At 40.0% G+C, this 23,759-nt stretch overlaps 1 protein-coding gene and 1 long non-coding RNA gene across 6 annotated transcripts in view; one reads left to right on the top strand and one right to left on the bottom strand.

Annotated features, from left to right (window-relative positions):
• Positions 1-1,835, bottom strand: part of IGF2BP3 (insulin like growth factor 2 mRNA binding protein 3) — a 113,854-nt gene extending 112,019 nt beyond the window's left edge. The window contains exon 1 of one of the 5 annotated variants that reach the window (XM_061585602.1): positions 1,090-1,835. In XM_061585602.1, coding sequence (XP_061441586.1) covers positions 1,090-1,264 — 175 coding nt within the window. In that variant the 5' untranslated portion in view covers positions 1,265-1,835. Of the gene's footprint in view, positions 1-417; positions 570-715; positions 1,004-1,089 lie in introns of those variants that run through there. The other 4 variants (XM_061585604.1, XM_061585601.1, XM_061585603.1 and 1 more) reach the window with 4 other exon arrangements.
• On the top strand, positions 1,809-12,034 carry LOC133364790 (uncharacterized). The gene is made up of 4 exons (XR_009758031.1): positions 1,809-3,040; positions 4,949-5,864; positions 7,398-7,493; positions 11,847-12,034. It is a non-coding gene; the product is annotated as an uncharacterized LOC133364790 (long non-coding RNA).
• The last annotated feature ends 11,725 nt before the right edge of the window (positions 12,035-23,759 follow it).

Raw genomic sequence — 23,759 nt, 5'->3', positions numbered from 1 at the left:
GCTAAGAAAACGACATGCCTGCTCAGTGCTTGAGCGCCCAAAGGGAAAGCGAAATAAATGACACCAAGGCGCAGTCATGAAGTGGGCCTCCAGGCCTCGACCTCTCCCCCTGAAAGGGCTAAACCGCAGGGAAGACGGGGCGGGTGGTTGCCTTTTTGTTTTGTTTTACGCGTCCAAAGTTTGGCGTCTCGTATATTGCCTTCTACAGCTAAGATTCAGCAAGCCCGGGAGACTGCGAGGCAAGCGGGCAGGACGCACAATTTAGAGACTATGGAGACTCTCCGCGTGCGTTTGGAGCCCGCTAACCCTACGACGCAGCACGAAGGCTTGCCCTTGGGCTCCCCCCCTTCCCCCCCTGCCTTTCGGCACCTCCCGTCAGCTCGGGAGGCCAGTTTTCGGTGGGGTGGGGGTACGTACGATGCGTTGGTGGAGAAATGGGAGTCCCTTCGCAACGATATTGGAAGCTACTGGCTGGGCCCTGGCATGTGTATGTGAGGGCGAGCGCGCCTCTCTTTTCTGTACTATGGGCGATGTTTTGCGCACCTCGCCCCCCCTTCCGTACAGCAAACGCCGTCTTCTCATCCCCTCACATATTTAAAATAACAATTCCGGTGGTGTGGGGAAGAATTTCTTCCGAATACAGCGGCCTTGCATCTCTTCCTACAATTCCCGCTCGCTGTTTCGAAGGTTTTAAAACCAACAGTTTGCGCATTACCTGACGGCGTGTCTACGAGTTGAAAATAATTGGGATAAGCAAAGACATCCAGGTCGCTCAGGCCAACCAAGCAGCAATCCCCCCCCTTAAAGGCCCTAGGTAACGCTACCAAAGCCCTGTAAAATAAGTAAGTCCAACCCAGCCTTACGACGCCGGGCCGAACAACTCTCTGCCTTAGATAAAGATCATCGAGGCACGCTTTCATTACTGAGAATTTTAATTAAAACGGTGAGGATAACAGACCAGGCTCGGGTTAGTGGGGAGGGAAAACTAGTGCGGGGTTTGAGCAGGAGAAGGGGGAGAATGGCGCCCAGAAAGATGGGGATGGATAGTGGGGACCTAAAGGCTGAGACGCCAGAGGAGAAATCACCCACCTGAAAGTGCCTCGATGGCCTTCATAGCCCAGTTTTCATCGGGGCAGTCCACGAACGCGTATCCCGTCTTCACGAGAAACTGGCCGGTGAAAGGGATCTTGGACTCTTTAAAGAGACTTTCTAGGTCCAGAGGGCTCACGTTTTCGGCCAAGTTTCCGATGTACAGCTTATTCATCTTCTTGTTCAATTAAAAATAGAGCTCTGCTTAGTAATAATAATATTTTAAAAATACCACGCACACGCCGTCTTCTAGTAATAAGAAAAATATCTAAACACCCCCGCAAAATGATCCAGGGAGTAAAATAAAAATACGAGGGGGGGTTAAAAAAAGAATCACAACTGCAGCTTGTATCCGTCCGTCCCCCACCCACCCCTCTCTCACTCACTCACACACGCCAGTTTAAAAAAAAAAAAGCCCGTAACCAAATCGGAATACTGAACGTTCGCGACGTTATCCGAAGCGATAGTGGAAATCACGACGTTTTTAGAAGTAGGATGGCGATTAAAAAAAAAAGATAGGAAAGGAAGGAGAGATGGGGGGAGAAAAACTACTTTTTTTGTCTTGCCCCCAAGCCCCTTTGGCAGCAGCAGGCGGAGTATGAAAATGTTACAATACGTGAATGTAGGCACCGCCTTTTCCAAAGAGGGAGGGAAAAAGACCCAGAGTGGGAGGAGAGAGAAAATCCCTTGAATATTCCGGCTTTTTGAATGAGCCACGTGTTCAAACTACAAATCAACTTCTCACGTGAGGAATCCCAACGCCTCAATTAGATAACAGCCGATTTAAGCTCTCACACACATACACACACGAACAGAAGCGAGACTGTCCAGGACAAGTTTTTAAGAAAGGGAGGTTTGATGGGCGCGGAGCCCGGCCCGCGTGGTCTCTCTCCCCTCCCCGTTTACTACTTTCTGCTGCGGGTTTGGTTGCTCCACACACGCGCACATAAAGCTGCTCTGGGCTTTCGACGTTCAAAATCTTCCACGCTTGGAAGAGGGACAATCGAAAACCTACCGCAAAGAAAGGCTGCGACATTCTCTCTACGTTTTGCAACGCGATCGGAAGAAAGGGGGGAGGGGTAGAGAGAGACGAAGAAAGGAGATCAAATGCAATATAATGGCCACCCATTACCCTTCCTCACCATCGTCGGGCTAGCAGCTCAGAAGGGTTTGGGCAAAGTGTCTCGACGAGCACCACTTAGTGGGTGGCAAATGGAGCTCTTAGTAGAATCAGTGGATTTAATGGGGACGAATCATCCTTTCGTATCAGATTATCCATGTGCGACGCGCCACTACCACATTTTTGTCTGCGATTTCGTGTTTGGTGGCTGTCTTGCGTTCTTGTTGGCCATTGGGTACAAGCCAGAGAAAGACCGAGGGGTCTTGTAGAGGGCGGGAGGAGGGAGAAACGTGGGTCTCCTTGAAACAGCTCCCCCTCCCACCTAACCCCCTTCCTTCCTGCATAGTAATGTTTCTGGCGGTTTGATGAGCGTTGGTTGCAGCGATTCCAGCGCTCAACATTATGAATCGAAGGACAAAGGGGGTGGAGGCCAGTTGGAGGGTGATTAAAAAGTGGGAGTACGCAGGGGCAGAGAAGAGTGCTCCTCCAGACATGTTACCCACCCCGACAAGCTGCTTCCTTCCCTTTTTCTTTTAATTCTAGTTAATGGTGGTTTTCTAGCTCAGAAAATGGGAATGACGACACAACACAGCCTTCGGATTACCAAAGCACACAGAAGAATCCACCTACCTACCCTCATTCTCCCCTCCCCCATTAGGTTCAAGGGACCATTCATAATTTTCAACATTGGTAAAGAGCACAATGGTGCGTTTGTGGGGGAGGGGTTAAGAGTGTGTGGAGCCTTGTTCCAGTACAAACAAAATGTTGCCTGAAGATGAAGAAAGGATACGGAAATGAAAGCCAGCACTGTATTTAATATATAGGAATCCAGTAGGTTTCGTTTAAGAATTCACTTTATTGAAAGAGTTCATTTATTCTGCACAGATTGGGAGGGAGGAATAGGTTATAATGGGCATAGTAAACAGTTAAGTATTTATTAGTTATATAGTGACAATCACAGGCACTATGTTTTTGTGGAAATATACAGAAGATAGTTACAGGAAAAAACCCTAACACACTCCTGTCCTAAATCTAATAAGTAATCAGAAGTAATTTTAGTGTTATGAATTTAAGTGAATGTCTTTGTTAGAGCTATGCTTTGGTCAGAGAAAATGGTTATCAAATGCTATGGTATCACTTACAAAAGGAAAACAGGATAGTATTTACAGGAGGAGCCCAAGATGCAGAAATTTAAAGCAATGTAAAACTTACTATCTCATTGTTATAGGGGGAGAAACATATTTTTCATACAGTACAATTTCATGGTTTATATAGATAAACTAGATTAATCCTTGCTTATTTAAGAACAAGTTATAATTTCTGGAAAAATCTTCCTAACTTACGATCAATGTTCAATCCAACCTTTATTCATTCTTGTTGAAGGAAGTATTTTCTACAACTGTTTCTGAGCTTCTAATAGAATGCTTCTGAATAAGGAAGGGGAAGTCTTTGAATCTGAAATTTTTTTTTTCTATCATTGGTTTTAGAAATAATTAACTGGATTGTTTGGACTGCAGTTTACAAAAACTGCATGTATATTTCTCTGAATGTGAGGTACAAACAGAACTTAGTATATATTTCCAAATGTTTGGTTGACATTCTTGTATTAGTATTTTATTCACAAGTTTAAAAATAAAATTAAACTGAAATTTATGGAAGGTTATTCAAAGAAATATGGATAAAATATAGTGTAAAACAAGTTACAATAGTTCCACTGAACTGGTTCCACGCAGCTCAGTAAGAACTTGCTGCATTTGAACAAACATGTTTTGAATCTGCCAATTTTGTAAAAATAATGCAAACTATCATTAAAACTGTACAAAAAAGGCATGAATTCATTTTTGTAATAGGAACAAGCTGGGGACAAGCTAATCTTATCAAAATAAAATCTGAAGAGTATATAATGCATTATGTTAGAGAAAATTAGCAACCAATCTGCAATGAAGTTATTTCAGTTTGACTTACAAAAAGTAAACTATAAAGAGTAAACTAATGTTTTGTTAACTACAAAAGTTAATTATCAAATAAGTTTAAATAAATTCACATATCTTTTGTCAAAAATGCAGAGGTCTAGTTTATCTCATATTTTGAAATGTATATTGGTTGGTTTGGTTGATTTTGAGGAGGTGCCTGCTAAAAAGCTCATGGAACTTTTACTAGGGAATAAAATAAGGACATCCAAAGTTTTCTATTAACTGGTGTTTCCTATCAGAACAGACCACAAATGTTAATATTGGAAGCTTGTATGCATATCTTAATATGTCGCTGTAGTTTGTACTAGGAAAAACTTGTCAAACAAAACAATAGCTTTGTGTTACAAGACCAAAGCAATATGATGAGATGTAGATTTCATACTGTTGCAGTAGCCTAAAATCAATTTATCTTCTAATTAATGCTGCAATGCTATATTCACTTGGAAATAAGCCCCCTTAACTCCCTGGGCCTTACTCTTGAGTAGACATGTTTAGGATTGCACTGCAAGTGTTTGAAGTGTTCTGAAAAGTTGTTCATCACTTGATATACTCGTGTAATAATCAAAGAAGAAACACTGGAAAGGATTTTGAAAAGCTATTGAAACCAGGCGTTAAACTGTCAGTATAGCTGAAAAATAATAAAGATTGTAAACAACGATACACTTGCCGTAAGAAAACTAAACCAGCGCGATTGTTTACTGTTTTGAAGACCTAGGCCTGATCTAATGAACTGACCTTTTTTTTTTTCTATTTTTTGCGGAGTTAGGTTCCCGGGATTCTCTGCAAGCAATATGGAGAACTTTCATTCTGCTTTTCGGAATACAGCAGAGCTGCCTATTATAGCTGATAAGGGGGGGGGTCGAGAAAACTGCTTTTCACCCGGGGGTGGGGCGACCTGGGGAAAATGGACGCCTGAAGCTGCAGAAACTCGGGAAAGTAAAGTAATAATCCCAAACCTACCAACATGTTTTTTTAAAAGTGTCACAGTACATTGTTTGTCTCCCCATCCTTTCCTCAACCCCCCTCCTCGCCTCTCATTTTGCCTTTGGCATAACGTACTACAGCATGCCACGGACACAGATGTAATCGGCTTGAGCATACCCACAGCTGACTCATGTGAACACCCTTTTAAGACACGTTTCCTCCCTCTTCCTGCGCCGTATGTCATAACGACGTACCACGCTGATACTCTCCTACCTTTTTCTCCCACCCCTCTCCCGGTTGGGGGAAGAAAACTAGCTATGACCTGAAAAACAAAGCCACCCTTCTAGTTGGTATATGTTTTCAGACCTGCTTCCAGTACTAAGAAACTGCGAAGTCGCCCTTCTACCCCCCACCCCTTGGGAAAAAACGTCGGAGCGAACTTCCTCACGTAGAACGAGGTTGCACTTCAGCAACAAGCGCAAGCTGCATGGGAGTAGCCGTAGTAATCATAGTAAGGCGCGCGTGAGCTCAGGGATGTGACTCCCTGTCTGTGTGTAACAGGCCGGCGTCCGATTGGTCGAGGGCTGCACCTACCAGCGCTCTCAGTCTCGTTTACACTGGTGCCACCGGCTCTCTGATTTGTTCCCTCTTCTCTCCATTCACTGGCTTCTTGGGCAGTCCCTGCCGCTCTCGTCTTTGTGGCGCGAAACTAGGCTCGTCTCCTCGCGCCATTACATCTTGGGCATCTCTTTTGTTTGGTAGGGTGGTTTGGTTTTTTTCCTCTCTGGTTGTGCTGGTGTGGGGCTCCTTTAAAAAAAAAAAGGAAGCGAGCTGCTGGTGGGGAAACGCAGCTAGTCTTTGTAGCCTAAGGGCTTCCTGCGATTCCTTCCCTTTTCAGTCTTTAATGGCTGCTGGAGGGTTCTTTGGGGTTTTAATTTTACACCAACCTGTAGTTCTGGTTTGGCGAGGCTTTTCTCGACATTTTCCTAGAGCTTCACATTACACTACACGAGCACATTTGCATCCTCGGTTTGCACTTTTTCTCAGGGAGTGTTGTGAGTTTTGTAAAGTTATCCTAACTGCATATCGCTTTCAGCGTTCAAAAGAATTTCTGGAGAAAAATTATATTGTAGCCTGAGCTGTAGCTTCTGAACATATTTTTCATTAAGAATATTATATACTGTGAATAAGAAAACGCCCACAATTGCTCTGTAATAGTTGGTCCTTTCACTGAAATTTGTCTCTTTTTGCATTTGAAACGACATTGTTTCTTGCTAGTTTGTATATGCAGTATCTTCAATAAAATGTTAATAATAAGAACAATTTAAAAATTGGAACCACTAAAGGCTCAGAAAGGCTTGTGAACGGTTTTTTCTTCCAATGGAGAATGCACACTACAGTTGTCTGGAGGTTGTATTTAGGTACAGGACTGGGAAAAGGCAAAACTAACCATTTTTTAAAATGGTAAAGGAGTTGCAAGGTTAGCTGTGGGAATTTAAAGTTCAGTAGTGTGCTGCAACTGAATTTGTGGAGCAATTGCTTCTGATAGCAGATGCTTCTACCTTTTCTTGCCAGCCATGGCTTCTGTATCTTTAAATAACTTCATGAGAGGGAAACATTGAACATGTGAAAGGTCCCCTTGGCTGTATCACCACACCAGGGGAAGCTTCATATGTTGAAATGCTGCATACAAAGACCCTGCTAAAAAGAGAGGTGACAAGCTTGGTTCCTGGGTATTAATAATAAAAACATTTGGTAAATTCAATGAAATATTTATCACTTGGTATGTAACATATAAGATGCTTGTTTGCATTATCAATATGAATATATTTTAATTTGGAATTATCTAAGTAGAGTAACTAATTTTCTTCATATAAGTCAGAAATGACTTCATATTTCCATTTACTCTAGAAATTAAAAATTAATAACTTGTATGTTTACATGGCTCAGCTATTTGTATTTTAACATAAGAACATTATTGCAAGCAATGTATAGGAATTAATATAAATATTTTCAAGTTAGTAAACAACAATGTATTCTGTTGGAAAGCTGTAACATGGAATATCTATGATTTATCCATTGATTTACTACTGAGCTTTGCTATTAAGCTAAAAATGTTTGAAATAAACCTAGTTTGCATGTCTACATTGGATTCACTCATGTTAAACGAAAAACAAATATTCATTAAGATAGAATGCAGTATGACATAAACAAATGAAGTTTGAAGCAAAATGTATTTTAACAGATTGCAAGATGAAACAATATGATGTGTATAATACTATTTTCAATAGGCACAGTTGTGAAACAGTTTATAAAGCTTCTTTGAAGCCTAGATATTAAGAAGAAAGATGATCAACAAATCAACATGATATAATGAGCATAGTGATGTAAGTTTTTATATAGCTTTTAATATGTGCAGGATTTTTATAGGTGTTGGTAAATTAAGAATACTACCCCACCAATATTTTCATAAGTGCTACAGATGCTTGGATTAATTTGAATTAATTTAATTGGAGAACTTTTTCTTTTCATTTAGCTCAAGTTTGCTGTTCATGTAAACAAATTGTTTTACAAAGGGGAAAATACATATTTATGCTGTAATCCTATCCTCACTTACTTGGGAGGTAGCTTCATTGAACCCAATGGACCTGATTCTGTGTAGACATGCGTAGGATGGGTACTGTTAATATACTTTAGTGATTCCAAGTATGAAGTCCCACTGCAGTGGCTCTGTTCACTGTGATTATTAAAAGGAAAGGTTTATTCTGATATTCCATGTCTCACAATCAGTCTTAAAGGAAGTAAATCCCATTGATTGGTTTCAAGAGGGAAATTTTAGAACTGTACTTGTGTAACATAATTCTTTGTACAATATTCAGTGGGGTTTATTCCCAAGTCAGAGTGCATTAGGATTTCACCCTAAATGTTTCTTTAATAACTTGCTAGGATTATTTTGTTAGATTTATAAACTACTACTTTGTGGTTGCATCTTGGTTGCTTCACTTACCTTAGAATTAACATACTTTAAGCAAATATTTTTACATTTCGGGAATAAGAATTTATAATTCCTTATGTTTTCAAAACAATATCCATGTAATTAGTAATCTTGTTAAAATCTCAAGATAGTTTAATATTATTTCATGTTGTCTTAACATCTTCACACACAAAAATGTTCTATATTATTTCATATGAACGAAAGTTCAAGAGAAATGCTTTGGATGATGAGGCTGATAACAAAGATTAGCAAACTAAAAATTCTTGTTTTGACATTTTCTCTTGAAACCCTAATCTTATTTACTTGGAAGAAAGGTCCACTGATTTCAGTGAGATATGTTCAAACAAGTATATCTAGGATTGCAGCCTTTAAGAGACACACATTAAGATCCTCTTAGGTTACAACCCTAACCCCACATATCTGGGAGTAAGATCCATTGAATTCAGTAAGATTTTATTTTCGGTGTACATGGTTAAGATGGTGCCATTAGTGTTGATCCAAATATCTGATCCATACTTTAGGCTGCAAGCCTATATGCACTTACCTCAGTAACTCCCATTGAACTCAACAGTGCTTACTTCTGAGTTGGTATGTATATGATCTTGCTGTAAGTTAGTTGCAGAGGACCCATTTAAATCAATGTGAAAAGTTAGTCATGATTTAAGTTCCATTTATTTCAAAGGAGCTAGGGTGGCTGGGGGGAGGGGGGAAAGGGCAGGGTACCAGTACTGTTAACAATTGTATAGAAGCTACACCTGCTGACATTCTTTTTCACATCTATTAAAGATCAGGGAGCCTTGTCTTATTTTTTCACCTGGCCACCCTAATGAGAACTAGATGCAACTAATTTACAGCACAATTATTTGCATACCTACTCAGAAGTAAGTTTCCTTGTGTGCAGTGGAGCTTGTGTATCAATGGAGGTGTGTATCAGACTGCAGTCTTTGTTGAGATCCAAACCATTATATGTCCTTTAGGATTCAAAGATCAGAAATATGGATAAAAGTAGTTCTTCGGTTACATAACTATTTTTGTAGTCAGACACTTGTAATGTGTACTCAAATGAAAAACTACATTAACTGTATGTAAAATACATTGTCAAATGAATTCAGCCTTCATTATAAGCTGCTGTTTATATCTGACAATATTGCACAGTAATTTATTAACTTCACATTTGTATTCAGTTTGCTAATCAGTTTGATCATTTGAAACTGCAAATTATAATCTGGAAATATGTTTGAAAAAGGAGTTTAATATAACTTCTATTAATTTTATCTAGTTTCAGATGCATCTTCCTGAAATTGGTCTTGCATGTGAATTGGTTTTCTTCTCAGTTAACATGTTAATTCTTATTTCAAGAAGAAATAAGAAATAAACTATGGAGGTGGTGGAGAGGAGACTCTGTATAGAAAACAGAAAATAAATAGCCGGTATAAAAATAATTGGCAGGAAGATTATTTAAGATGCAATCTTAGCCATGTCTACACAGAAGTAAGTCCCCTTGAATTCAATTAGGCTTACTCCCAAGTAAGTGGGGTTAGGATTGCAACCTTAATAAATTCCTTGAAGCTGGTAATTAAAGAGTTAAATGGTTAGTATCAATTTACTTAGGTTATCAAATGTTGTAAAATATTACTTGGCTGTAATATTTCATGTTGCCAAATGGATGCACCTAAGTAATTTGAACTCGCTGAAAATAATCATTAGAGAGGTTTCTTTCAACCATTAGGTTTTGACTCCCTAAAGTTTAAGATTACTACCTTCTTGACAAACATCTAGCACTTCAGTGTGATATATTTTATAGTTGGATGACACCCCCCCCCCTCCAATAGCTGTGATTCCACCTCAACCAATTTTTGGTTTTAAATCTGTTGTAGATAATAGATTATCTCAGTTGTGAAAACTGGGGCAATGTCATACTTTCTTTGGCACAGGTATCTATATTTTAAGACTTCTTTAATTTAAAAAAGCTACAACATTATAATTTTAAGTAGTATCAGTGCAATACAAGACACCCCCCTTTCCTTTTTTGTGCATCAATATCAATAAACGTAAAGTTGGAAACAGTAGCAACAGCCAACACTGCAGGAAAATAAGTTCCAATAGTTCATTTAGCTAAATTAAATTTCAGACATCCCAGCTAAACTAGTAATCCCATTCATTTGCTATGACCTGGAGGCTGTAGAAGAATCGCATATTTCACATGTGGGTAGGAACTTCTTAGAATGCAAGTTAACAAAGTTCCACAATAGAGGTCATGGAGGGCAACTCAAGTTTTGTTACAACAGAACTGAGGTAAGGCTGCAACCTATATGCAAACAAGAATATCCTAATAGCAGTTTAAAGGAAAGTCAATATCCATTTTACCTGCTGCAGCTAACTTTTTTTTTAATAAAACTCTAGTATATATGCATTGGAAAAAAGATACTTTTTTAATCCCTGGGAGGGAAATAGGCTTTTATTTGGACAATTTTAGTTGTTATAAAAAGAATCATGTTCATATGGGTATCTAGTGGGGGTAGTGGCTAACTCAGAGTGCAGGCATTTTTGCTACATTCTTTAAACATGTCACACACTGACAGTACAGATTCATGGCTCTCCAGTGATGGAAATCTAAAATGCTGATTTCGGGGCTGGTGGTAAAATCAAGAGAACATTTTTTTCAGTCCACTACTTAATCTGATCAAAACCAATAGTTAAAATACTGCAAGAGGAAAAGTTACGACACTTAACCATAATATACAACTTCCTTTACTGAAAGCACATCAGAACAATTTACAGCCTTAAGATGAAAAGGACAAATGACCTATACAAACAAAACTGTTAAAGATAGCTGAAATGTTAAAAGTTTCTGTTTTGGAATTGCTCCCACTATGAGTGGGATTTGTATTGCAGTCTGTTAGTATAGCCTTTCCTTCAAACATGAATACATATAAGATGGGGGGTGAGGGCGAGGATATCAAAAAATTACACAACCATTTTTATTGGTTTTATTTATTTACAAGATAAGCATCAGATGCTGTCTAGAAGATATCAATCAGTTCTCAGAATGTTCTTGACAGGTGAACATTTAATGAGCTATGCAATTTTTTTCTGGTAAATTCTAAGCTAAATACAGGGGTCTTGCATTTTTCTGGGCAGTGCTCAGAATGAGAAGTTAAATTACAAGCAGACAAAAGTTTTAAGTGTTCACCAGCATAAAGAATCAGAGGGAAGCTACACCTGTTGAATATCTACCTGCCATGTAACTTAAAAACTCAGTGGCAGTTGACAGCTCCAGTATCTGTCTACTTTTCTCACCCACACCCCTTTCATGTGCTAAAGAGAACTAGTTCTCTGAGGTTTGAAAACTCATCAGTTTATAGTGATGGAGTGATGCAGGTGGTAACAAATTATTGGTAATTGAACAAATATATATACTGTCTATAAACATCTCACTTCCAACTATTGTAGTATTTTAAAAAACATATGCCATGACATACTACAAAAATGCAACTTATATATAGTATTACAGGATCATACACATAAGTATAGAAGTACAGGTAAGTGTCTTTCAAGTTAAATAACCAATATAATGCTATAATACCTGAGAAACAAAAAATTCATGTTCCAGGTTAATTACTCATGAGAGCCAAATAGCTTTTGCTGCTTATAGAAGCTGATCATGTAAGACCTGATGTGAAGTGTAATCTACAAACCTCCACCATATGGACATAAATGATTCTGGTTTTGTATTGCCTCGTAGAAATCAAAGATGCAATGTGATTTTGTCCAAGATTGCAACTGTCCAGATGTTTTTGTACCAGACCTGTATGTCCAACCCATTCACAAGTTTCCAGTGTTGCAGTACTGATATTCTTGCCGCAAATAACAATTTGGAAGCAAGATTTTTAGATTTCAGCGTATTGTTTTCACCTTTGAATAAAGACAATAAAAACAGTTCCAGATTTAAGTGAATGTCCTTGGGAGATGTTTTACTTGTCTGAGACTTACCCAAGAAGTTTTCATCAAGTAGACCATAACACCAGTGTGAAGCTCTTGTAGTGACTTCATCATTTAATTTAAAATCTAGAATAGTTGTTTGTTCTTCTTGTCTATGGGCTTTTTTTGTTCATTTTGTTTACATCATAAATAATACTTAATATTATATGAATGTCATTGAATCATAAGGTAAAGAATCTTGATTTGACTTAAACAACAAATAGGCGCCTTGGGCTAACCAATTATTATGGTATAAACTTTCATGTACTAGGGTCCTCTTCATCAGATGCATGAGATTTTATACCATGTTACAGATACATAAATACGTGGGGGGGGGAGGCTTGTTGCTTCTTTTGTAGCTTGTGTGACATTCTTTGTTGAGGTCTTGTTACTAAAAATAATATATTTGTACAGTTCAAATACTGTATACACTAACCTCTGTATATATTGCAGCGGCAACTGCTTTTATACAGGAACAGTAAAACAATTATTAATGATCAAACCTCTCCTATCCCCTCCCTTTTGCCCCTTCCCCCTTCCTTCACCCCTCCCTCCTTCCCTCTCCTGTCCCCTCCTCCATCTCCCATATAGTCAGTTTTACCTATCCTAACCATGATTGCACGGGAGTAAATCACATTGAACTCAGTAAGCATGCAAATGATCAGACCTGCCTTTCCCCTTCTTTCCTCTCCCTTCCTCCTCCCCTCCTCCCTTCTTCCTCCTCCTCCCCTGTCCATTCCAGTGCTCCCTCCCTCCTCTTCCTCTCTCATGGTCAGTTTCACCTATCCTAAGCATGATTGCAGGGGAATAAATCCCAATGTAATAAGCATGCAAATGATCAAACCTGCCCTCCTCCTCCCCTCCCCCCCATCAGTTTAACCTATCCTAAGCATGATTGCAGGGGAGTTAATCCCACTGTACTCAATAAGCATGCAAATGATCAATCCATTCTCAGCAAACTCGCACAGAATCCCATTTCTTACCTCCCAGATTTAAAATCAGAGAAATTCACCAATAGGCAAAAAAAATTGCAGTTTAAGAATGTACCTATAGCCCACAGATGTTTCTATCAAACTTTTAAAAGCAGGGAAATTGGGCAGCTATAGTGAATGCACCAGGGGAGCAGGAGACCTGACATCTCTGAGATATTGTACTGCCCTACAAATTTGTCAAAATGAAAACACAATTTGGGTAAGTCTTTCACAGTCCAATCCACTTCCTGTGTAGCTTGGAAGAATTTGGTAACGTGGCTCTGAGCATATGGTGAGTGGTGGTAACACTTGCAATCAGCCCAAATAACAGAAACAAGATATATGCTATGCTGATCTTGTTTTAGCAGGGAGGAAGCAACAATATTAAGACAGTTGATATAGTTCAGAGTCACTTTAAATATGTTTGATTTACTTTGCAATTTTAGTGATGTTTCCTATAGTAAATTATTTTTTTTCTTCTGTTACTGTGAATATGTGAAGTACAGTAACACTTTGCAACACTAAAAACACTCCAAAAACAATTGTGAAATAATGGTACTGACCATTCGGCAAAATAGTTTCCAATGGACAAGTGTCTCAGTTTGCACAGTGGGAGGTGAAATACATTCCAGCAAAATTCTAGGTGTGCTCTAGTTTTTTAATTGACCATGGCTACCCTTCTTTAAGTGGAGTGGTTTAAACAAAGCATGCTGAAAACATGCATTTTGGGCAGGCCAAGTTTGTTTTCCCAACAGCTAGATTCATTATTAAGTAGCAACATATTGTAATCAGTCTGATTTTACATCAAACTGCACTTTCAGATTCAACTGTTAATGCACCCAAAATAGAAATAGAACATAACCTCCAATTTGAAACACAAAAGGCTGTCTTCACCATCTTATGACATTGACCAATAAAAAGGCTTTGCAATTAATAAAAATAAATTTGACACAGATTTCTAGGATGAATAATGAGAGAAATATAATTTTCTAGGATAGATTCTCTGTAGAAACAGTAGCAACAGAAGAAAGAAGCAAAGTAAGAACAACACCAACAAACATCGAAAAATTAATTCTCCATCTTTGGAGATGGCAGGTGTTGCCGCCACTCACCATATGCTCAGAGGTACGTTACTAAATTCTTCCAAGCTACACAGGAAGTGGATTGGACTGTGAAAGACCAACCCAAATGGTGTTTGCCTTTTGACACATTTGTAGGGCTGTCCAACATCTCAGCGAGGTCAGGTCTCCTGTTCCCCTGGTATATTCACTATAGCTGCCCAATTTCCCTGCTTTTAAAACTTTGATAGAAGTATCTGTGGGCTATTCTTAAATTGCAAGGTTTTTACCTATTAGTGAATTTCTCTGCTTTTAAATCTAGGAGGTATGAAACGGGATGCTGTGCAAGTTTGCTGAGAATGGATTGATCATTTGCATGCTTATTGAGTACTTGTTGGAAGGCAGAGCTGGGGTCCCAATCCCGGGGAGCTGGATCCCGGAGAGTTGGGAGAAGAGTATTCGGATGGATGGCAGAGGGAAGGGGGAGGAACTTCCCCCCTTTGGAGTGAAGACGAAACAGAGGAACTGCCAGTGATAAGGGCGCTTAGCAACGGGGAGCCTGAGCCCTCCCTGGACATTCTCACACCTCCCCCTCTTTCAGGCTCAGAGCAAGAGGGGGAAGAGGGAGGGCTGCTCACAGCCGAAAAGCGGGGAGGCAGTTTACCATCAGCCCCTCCCCTATCCCCCATCCTGGAATCGGAAACTTCAGAAGAGGAGGGGGTGATGCTTCCCCCCTCACCGCGCACACGCAGACAGCTGAAAAGACAGGGGGGAAGGCGGGCAGTACCTGAGGGGCAGTTAAGGAGGAGCGAAAGATTGCGCGCCCGTTTGGCCCCTTCTTAAAGAACAGGTGGGAAGAAGTCCCTTGCTCTGTCAACTTTCTCCCAATGCCGCAGGACCTGTATCCCTGTATTGCTTCATGAGAAAACACAGTCTTTGTTTGGACATTACCCTAATAAAACACAAATTAACTACAGCCGTTGGTCTGGTTCCTGAGTCACATCCTGGGCTTGACAGTACTGCCTATTAGTGAATAGTCTTGTAGTCATCAGTGTGATGCTACCTCCTGTGCACTGGAGATGAATCCTGTAGTAATGACAAGTGGGGACAGAAGCTGATTTTGAAAAGTAGCTCATTTTATGTCTAACTACCTGTTGCTGCCATTTTCAGTAATGGCATAATTGCAAACCTGAATGGAAATAAAGAATTACTTTGATAAGGAGTAAATTTAGCAATTTCTACTGAAAACACTACAAACAATGTGTTTATTCCATAAGAGGGGGGGAAACTAATGAATAAGTTCAATTAAATACAAGCTATTATATTTTAATATCTGATTAACCGAATCACTTCTAGGGCAAACACATAAATTAATGCCACACTAAATGTCCGTTACAGAAATTTTGTTCAGTAGATTTGCAGGAATGATAGTCTGTTTTTCAAATCTCCATTCTAGTAGCCTATGAACTGTTCCTGTCCTTTGGAAAACATAGATGCAGTTTACAGTTTTGTAGCTTGACATTACAAATTAGTAACACTTTTAAGTAAAGTGCTTTTACTATTTTTATTACATTTGCCGCATAGCAACCCGGTGAGGAAAGCTTAGGTCATTATTATTCCCACTTTAGAGATGGGAACAGAGGCTGACATACAGTAACTAGTCTATGGTCATACAATGGATCCATAGGAGACATATTTTAAATTGGGTCTAGAGTCAGAGTTGGCTATCTATCCAGCCGACTTAATTTATGTTTCATGGAATTTAGTATTGCACTTAACAAGTAATATATTCTGAAGCATGGTGCTATAGTAAAACAATTATACCCACTTTGTTGTGTCATAGATGAAAGATTGCTAGTTTTCTAACCATTTGACAAACTATACATTTTCTGTAGCCATAGTGCTTTACAGCAGGGGTTCACAAACATTTCTTCCCATGGACCACTTGAAAATTGGTGATGGTCTTGACAGACCACTTAATGATTTTTCCCCTGTTGTACTAATTGTAATGTGCTGTGCTACATGAGGTATGATTTTTAATTGCATTAATACAGACATGTCACAGACCACTTGAATGAAGCTCACGGACTAGTTTGGGAACCCTTGCCTTGCATTATCTATAAATAAAACCCTAGCCCTTCCATTGCAGATTTACTTGGTTGCCCCTCAACAGAGGCTAAATTGAGATCTGCAGTAGATGCTGAGATCTGACAGACTTAATGACATTTACAAGCTTATAAAACAGGTTAAGTTGTTTTAGGGCTGCTCAGAAGACAATGGCAAAACATGGGTTTAGAGGGACAGGATTCCTTTTAGTATTTCCGAACAAGGAAAGCTTTTATCAACATGAGATGGTAGTAATGTGCATAAAATAAAATATTGTACTATGTGTAAAATGAGTTGGAAAATAACTGCATGTATGCCTTTTATGAGAGCCAGTGTGGTGTAGTGGTTAAGGTGCTGGACTACAACCTGGGAGACCAGGATTCGAATCCCCACACAGCCATGAAGCTCACTGGGTGACCTTGGGCCAGTCACTGCCTCTCAGCCTCAGAGGAAGGCAATGGTAAACCGCCTCTGAATACAACTTACCATGAAAACCCCATTCATAGGGTCGCCCATAAGTCGGAATTGACTTGAAGGCAGTCCGTTTCATTTTTTATGCCTTTTATAAATAAATAAAACAGGAATGCTGCCTTCTCATAAAATATTGTGTGTGTGTACACCAATATACAAACATTTTTTAAAAGTACAAAACAATCATTCAGTGGGTTGCAGTGTCATCTTTTGATGACTTAAATGCTGTACTTGAAATCTTTCGCTTAAGGAGAGCTGGCAGAACATAACTGTGATTCCTATGGATGTTTTCCCCAGAAGTAACTCCTACTGCGTTCATTGTAATCCTGTAATACTTACCTGGGTGTTAGGCTGTAGTGCTAAAAATAGTACTGTTTTTTCTTTTCTTTTAAATTGAACTTTATTTCCCAATGCAAGCCAGACCTTCTGTACAGTCATGAACAGAGTAAATAAAACAAATCAAAACATAGAAAAACCGTAAGTATTGTTTGGGAGTATCCCGTGTATACAACAATAATCAAAACAATTCTGCCATTTAACCAAAAAGACATTTTCTCTATAATTACATTCTCTGAACCTTATGTAATAAGTTAATTTTGCCGTTAGTGCATACTCCCATATTTTATCATACCAATATTTTACTGTGGAAATTATCACCACTTCCCATTTAGTTGCATAAAATATTGTAGCAGCAGCAAACATATAAGAAACCAATTCTATATGGTTCTTCAGTATTGAACCTTTTAAGTAATTTAATATAAATAATACAGGATGAAATGGAATCTCATATCCCAAAATCCTTACTATATGAGATTTTATTTTCTTCCAATATGTCTTTGCCACTTCATACTTCCACCAAATGTGGAATAAATCACCTCTTTCTTTCTGGCATATTCAACAAATAGGAGGGTAAATTTTATTTATTTTCCCCTGGGTAATATACCATCCTTTGTGGCGCAGAGTGGTAAGCGGTGGTAACGCAGCAGAAGCTCTGCTCACGGCCGGAGTTCGATTCCAACGGAAGGAGGAAGTCGAATCTCTGGTAAAAGGGGTCGAGGTCCACTCAGCCTTCCATCCATCCGTGGTCGGTAAAATGAGTACCCGCCATATGCTGGGGGGTAAAGAAAGGCCGGGGAAGGAACTGGCAATCCCACCCCATATATATGGTCTGCATAGTAAACGTCACAAGACGTCACCCTAAGAGTCAGAAATGACTCGCACTACAACTGCAGGGACACCTTTACCTTTAATATACCATGTAGACATGTTTTTATTGCAATTATCTCTTATCCCCAAGTTCAGTGGACATTTATGTTGTTATCCATAACTTCTCGCACACCTTCACTGGTATATTTTCACCAATGTCCTGGGCCCATTTCACTCTAAGTTTCATTGAACACAGTGGAACTTCTGTGTAAACATCTTAAATTGTGCTGTTATGCATGTGAGTTGTGAAGCAGACTCCGTTTCAAATTTCATCACAGCCAGGAACTCGTAGCTTGAGCAAATCACTATTGTCTCAGACTCAGTGCCTGTGAAGATAATTTTGGCCTACTTTTCAGATTCTTGTAAGAACTACTGTGCAGGTGTATACAAAGTGCTTTAAAAACTTGGGAATAGTACTGGGTAAATGTTTAAGGAACACTGTGAAGATCATCACCTTACCAGCAATTTGAAAGGATGAAAAGTAAAATATTATGACTGTGGGAGTTGAAGGATACACAGGTTGCATTTGGTGGAAAAATATTAGAAACTCGGGAATTAAAAGTACTTGGAGACCTGATCTAGACTGAGTTTCCCAAAGAAGGGGGAAAGGCTTGCACCTGTATTTTAAAGCTTTGTTTCTGGAGGATTGTTTTGGCTTTTAGGGTGAATCGTCAAATTCAACCTTCACTCTGAAGTGAAGGTGTTTATGAGGTTTTGTCCATCAGGTGTTGTGTACATAACCATTGTTGGAATTGGCTATTAATTGTTTGAGTGAACTCCTAACCCTGTTTGTGGTTAAGTGATTTTAGAAATCAGCTCATTTTTAAAAATTAAATAACTGCCATAAGCCAAATCCTGTGGACCTTCAGCTTAAAGAGACTGTTCTTGAATAAGACAGATGAGGATGTTAACCCTCGTAACCTAACAGCAGCCATAATAATAGTTGAGAGGGGAGACCTCCAGAGATATGCAAGCCTGGCTCTCTAGGGATGTGGATATTCCATCTGCCCTTCCCCCATGCCTCTCCCAGCTGTCTTAGCCCTCCCATCCCCCCCACAGCTGCCGAATGTCCTTCTCCATCAAACTGAGCTCTTCCTGTTTCCCTCCCCCAATAAAGCCTCAGCAGACATTACTGGGCTTAAGGGAAGAGAAATGGGAGAGAAGGCAAAAGAAATGGGGATCAAAAGGTCTCCCTGCTTAGGAGGAAGGCCTTGTATGCACATTTGAGAGAGGGTTAATCCAGAAGCTGTTCTTATGTCGCTGTGTGAATGCTCTGGGTCAGATTTTTGCAGCAGCTACTTTACAATAAGAAATAGGCAAGCAAAAAAAGGGGGGGTCAGGGAGTAGATGATTTCATGAGACATTTATCTCTCTTCATCTCCCACCCCTAGAAGACGAGCAGATGGAAGAGGAGGAAATGCTAGCGCTGACATCCCCCTCCTCCTTAAAGGGCCTCCTCATGCAACCAGATATAGAAAGAGTAGGTTACCCAAGTACAAAGCACTGTATGTTCACACTTCACGGGGCTGGGATGGTCAGCTGTGTGTATGCACATGTGAATCCTGGCAGTGTTCTGCACAAAGATGGCTGGCCACAGCTAGGCTTGGAAGGTGATGCTGCGGATGTTGTATTTGAGGCCCAGTCCCGCAGTGCATAAGACCCTCTGTGGCGCAGAGTGGTAAGTGGTGGTAACGCCGCCGAAGCTCTGCTCATGGCCGGAGTTCAATTCCAACGGAAGAAGTTGAATCTCCGGTAAAAGGAGTCGAGGTCCACTCAGCCTTCCATCCATCCGTGGTCGGTAAAATGAGTACCCGGCATACACTGGGGGGTAAAGAAAGGCCGGGAAAGGAACTGGCAATCCCACCCCATATATATGGTCTGCCTAGTAAACATCGCAAGACGTCACCCTAAGAGTCGGAAACAACTCGCACTACAAGTGTGGGGACACCTTTACCTTTTTACCCACAATGCATGGATCTGAGTATGGCACATGGGGAGTGGAGCTCATTATTTGAAAAACATTTTGCCTGTACAATTTGACTTTGGCTTCTGCAGCAGGGTTATTTGTCATATTGTTCTTCTGGGAGAGGTGCAGAAGGTACAGATTGTGGCAGAGCTAGACTAAAAGGAGTTTCAGCTATATATTCTAGACTGGCATCCAGATAATTGTGTGCTTTTTTGTTAAAATAATTTGAATTTCATTTCAAGAAGAAATACCAAGGCATTTCACAAACAAAAAGCCAACAGCAAAATAACAATAAAACCAATTATAAAAATATAAAAAACATCTGTAGTTAAAATACATAGTAAAGCAACTAATTAAAACATCTATAATTAAAATATATAATAAACAAGGCCATTGAAACAGCATAACAAAACAGCAATCGAAGCAGGACATTCAAGTCAGGAGATTAGAGAAATGCTTGTCTGAACAGGTGCCTCTTCAAGAGCTGATGGAATCCCAATACCAATGGGGCCTCTTGTATTTCAGCAGGGAAAATTTCGGGAGAGTGAGACGATCTCCTCAGGCAGAAGATGCAGGAGGGGGTCAGCAGTGGAATTCCCTGGCTGTTCCTCTTGAGACCCCATCTCCCCTCTATTTGAGGATAGAGCTGTGAATGGCACCTGTCCTGCTTCCCTTAAACTAGCCTGCTGCCTTTTGAGTGTGCTGAAGGACGCTATCCTGTTGCTAGTACTGAAGTAACATTCAACCGCCAGTCTAGTCGCTCTCTGCATGCAGAATTCTCTCTGTGTGTGGGCATTTCGTCCTTTGTCCAAGGCAGCAAAATATCTAGGACTGACCCTGCTAGTTCCAAATACCCAAGACAGTTTTGGATTTCTTGAACCCCCAGTCCCATGTGGCAAGATTTGAAATCCAAGGAAATTTCAAATGCAGTTTGTGATACAGTATGGCCAGAGGGATGTTAAAAGACCACTCCTCGGGACTGGAGTCTGTGTAGAGATGGGCTCAAAATGGAATTTTGACATTGTTTTGCTGCTTAAGGGGGAGCTGTGATTGACAAGTCTCAAACCTGCCAAATGTAATACGAGCAGAGCTGTATTTCCATCATAGCAGGAATGTAAATTAAAGAGGTAGAGGGCCCTGACACCCACTTGTGGACTTCACAATGCAAACCTCCAGATCACAGCCTGTCTTTTAAAGTCTGTACGCATGGAGTGCATAATCAATAATCAGCAGAGTTGATGTTTTGATCGCCACCGTCTTAATTTTGTACCTATTTAGCAAATAAGCCTGCCTGCTCTTAAGATCTGCGGGGAAGGCTCTTGTCTGGGTCCCAATGGTAGTAGAGGGACCACAATAAATCACTTAGGGACAGTTTCATGGGCAGGGATATAGAAATTGAGGGGGGGTGTTATGTGACTGCACCAGACTGTGGATCTCCTTGTCATGGAAAGTTAATTTAGCCCCATTTCTCTGGACTGTCTGTCATCTACTGAAGATGTTTTCATTCCAACAGGCTTTTTACTTGCTGGGCTGAGATATGTATGTATACATTCACGGTATTTTGCCATGTTCTTCACCTGAAACAAACAAAGACTCCCAGGACAGCTTAGAAATCTCAGTAATAAGACAGACCTTGCCCTCAGGCTTACAATCTAAAAGACATGTCACAAAAGGAAAACAATAATCAGAAGAGAGGAGGAAAAAACTAAACTCGGGCACTAGTCTTAATTACAACGTAATTATGTAGTGGTGGCTGGTGGCTCCATGTCAGTGGGACAGTGGAATCTGCTCTAGGTCTTAGTTTGAACTTTCAAGGAGCTGTCCAAGGTGCCGAACCTATTGATAGCTCCTTGAAAGTTTGGACTAAAACCCAGAGTGGATTCCACTGCCCCACTGACACAGAGCCACCAGTCACCACTGTAATTACAGCAGCCAGGTGGACTTCTACATTTTTATTTATTTCTTAAATTTATATCTCACCTATCATGGCACCCAAGGCAACCTACATGTGACTCCCAGGTAGCTTCACATCCAGTCACTGACCAAACCCAGATCTGCTTAGTTTCAGCAAGGCAGTAGCCTCATGTGCGTTCCAGGAATGGAAAGTATTCAGAAAGAAGCCAAATTGACTTAAGTCTCTCAACTGAGCAGATGAAAAGAACCTGCAATCCCATCTCTTTCCTTTGTTGCAGCCCAAATGAATGGCTGCTGCTGCATGCCAATTGAGGGAGGAGCCTGATGGAGCTAATGTGTCACAAGAGTTAATAAGAGAGGCCCTGCAGTCCCATCTCTGCCTCTGCTATACCAAAGGTATATTAATTTTTTTGTGGACTGACCCATATAAGATGTCCTTAGCAGTAGAGCTTGATTGACTTAATGCTCTATGGTTTTACTGTTTTACTGATTTTATTAATCTCTTTTGCTATTTTAATATTTGTAAGCGACCCTGAGTGTTACAATTATAGGTATAAATTATAATAAATGAAGATTCAAGCAGACTTGGATGTACACAACTTCATAAATGTTTGAGGCAAACATTCTGCTTCAGAAAGTGCTGAACAGAGATAACACAGTGTGTCATTCCTATCACCCTTTAGGGTTTGGAGAAATACTGAATCTTTAAGCCCCTTCCCTTCTCATTTCGGTACCTATCCTTTGTGCAAACATTTGACTTTCTGTAACTATGCTTGGAAATGTCAGAAATATTGAACTATGATAAATCTCTTCACACTGGCTAATCTTCAGAACAGACAGAATCTAAGCTGTCTACTCTAATCAGTTGCTTAACTCTTCTGCTTTATTTCATGCTCCATGTGTGTTTAACTGTAAGTTCTCTGAACATGCTTTTCATTGGCTGTATCACAGGCCACTCACCACTGCCTTTTACTCATGTGTAAATAACAATCATTTGCTGAAATGAAAGCCTTACTTAGTCTTATTTCCAATTCTTGCTCACACACATATAGCTTTTAAGTTTATCTGCTCATAATCTTTGGTCTACCTGCCTCTTATGATTTTAGTAGCTGCCTGTTGGCTACAATACAATCTGATGTAGATTTTTTCTTATGGGAACATAGGAAGGAGTTTTAATCTAAGTAAGACTATTTGTCAGAGTAGTTCAGTATTGCCTACTTTGGCGGGCAGCAGCTCTCCAAGGTCTGAGACAGGAGTCTTTCATACCGTTTCTATCTGTTCTTTTAAATCAGAGATAGCAGGGATTGAAACTGGGACCTTTTAAATACAAAGTGTATGGACTTCCGGGAAGGGTGACTTAGCCTGTGCCTGCTTTTGAGACGGGCTCCTGCCTCAAAAGAAGCTTATTCAGATATATCAGTCAGTTTTTTCTTTTTTTTTTGACTGATTAAACTTCTCCCGGGTAGGGAGAAACGAAGAGATTAACCTCAAAGCCTATTTTTGTTGGGACGACCAGATCTCATTAATTTATGGGACGAGGTCCAGCCGACGAAGGTGGGACGGATTTTCAATAGCAAGCTCTATCTGTTAAAGCGAACGTTCATCTTATCTTCTAAGAGAGAACGCACTAACAGGCAAGCACCCTTCTTTCTATATTTTTCTTTTACTTGACTTAAATTGTTGCTGTTTAAAAGAGATTTGCCAGATTGATCGGTTTTTGACATCTCACTGGGGAGCCATAACTTCTCTCTGCTACGCACTAATTAATAGCTTATCTCTGTTTTTGTTGCAAAAAGCTGTCCTGGATTTGCATTCTAAAGATATACACAGAAGAGGGATTTCTATTCCAGATTTTTATTTTGAAAAATATTATACTGTTTTGAGACTACTCTCTTTTTGGTCTATTTTATTTTGACGAATCTGTTTCTTGACGATTGCCATTAATTGTTTCGATCCTGGGAACTGCATTTTGTTTACTTAACTAT

The sequence above is a fragment of the Rhineura floridana genome, chromosome 10, assembly GCF_030035675.1.
Source record: "Rhineura floridana isolate rRhiFlo1 chromosome 10, rRhiFlo1.hap2, whole genome shotgun sequence".
Classification (NCBI taxonomy): Eukaryota; Metazoa; Chordata; class Lepidosauria; order Squamata; family Rhineuridae; genus Rhineura; species Rhineura floridana.
Note: the sequence above shows the minus strand (reverse complement) of the source record. Positions and strands in the feature narration are given on the sequence as shown.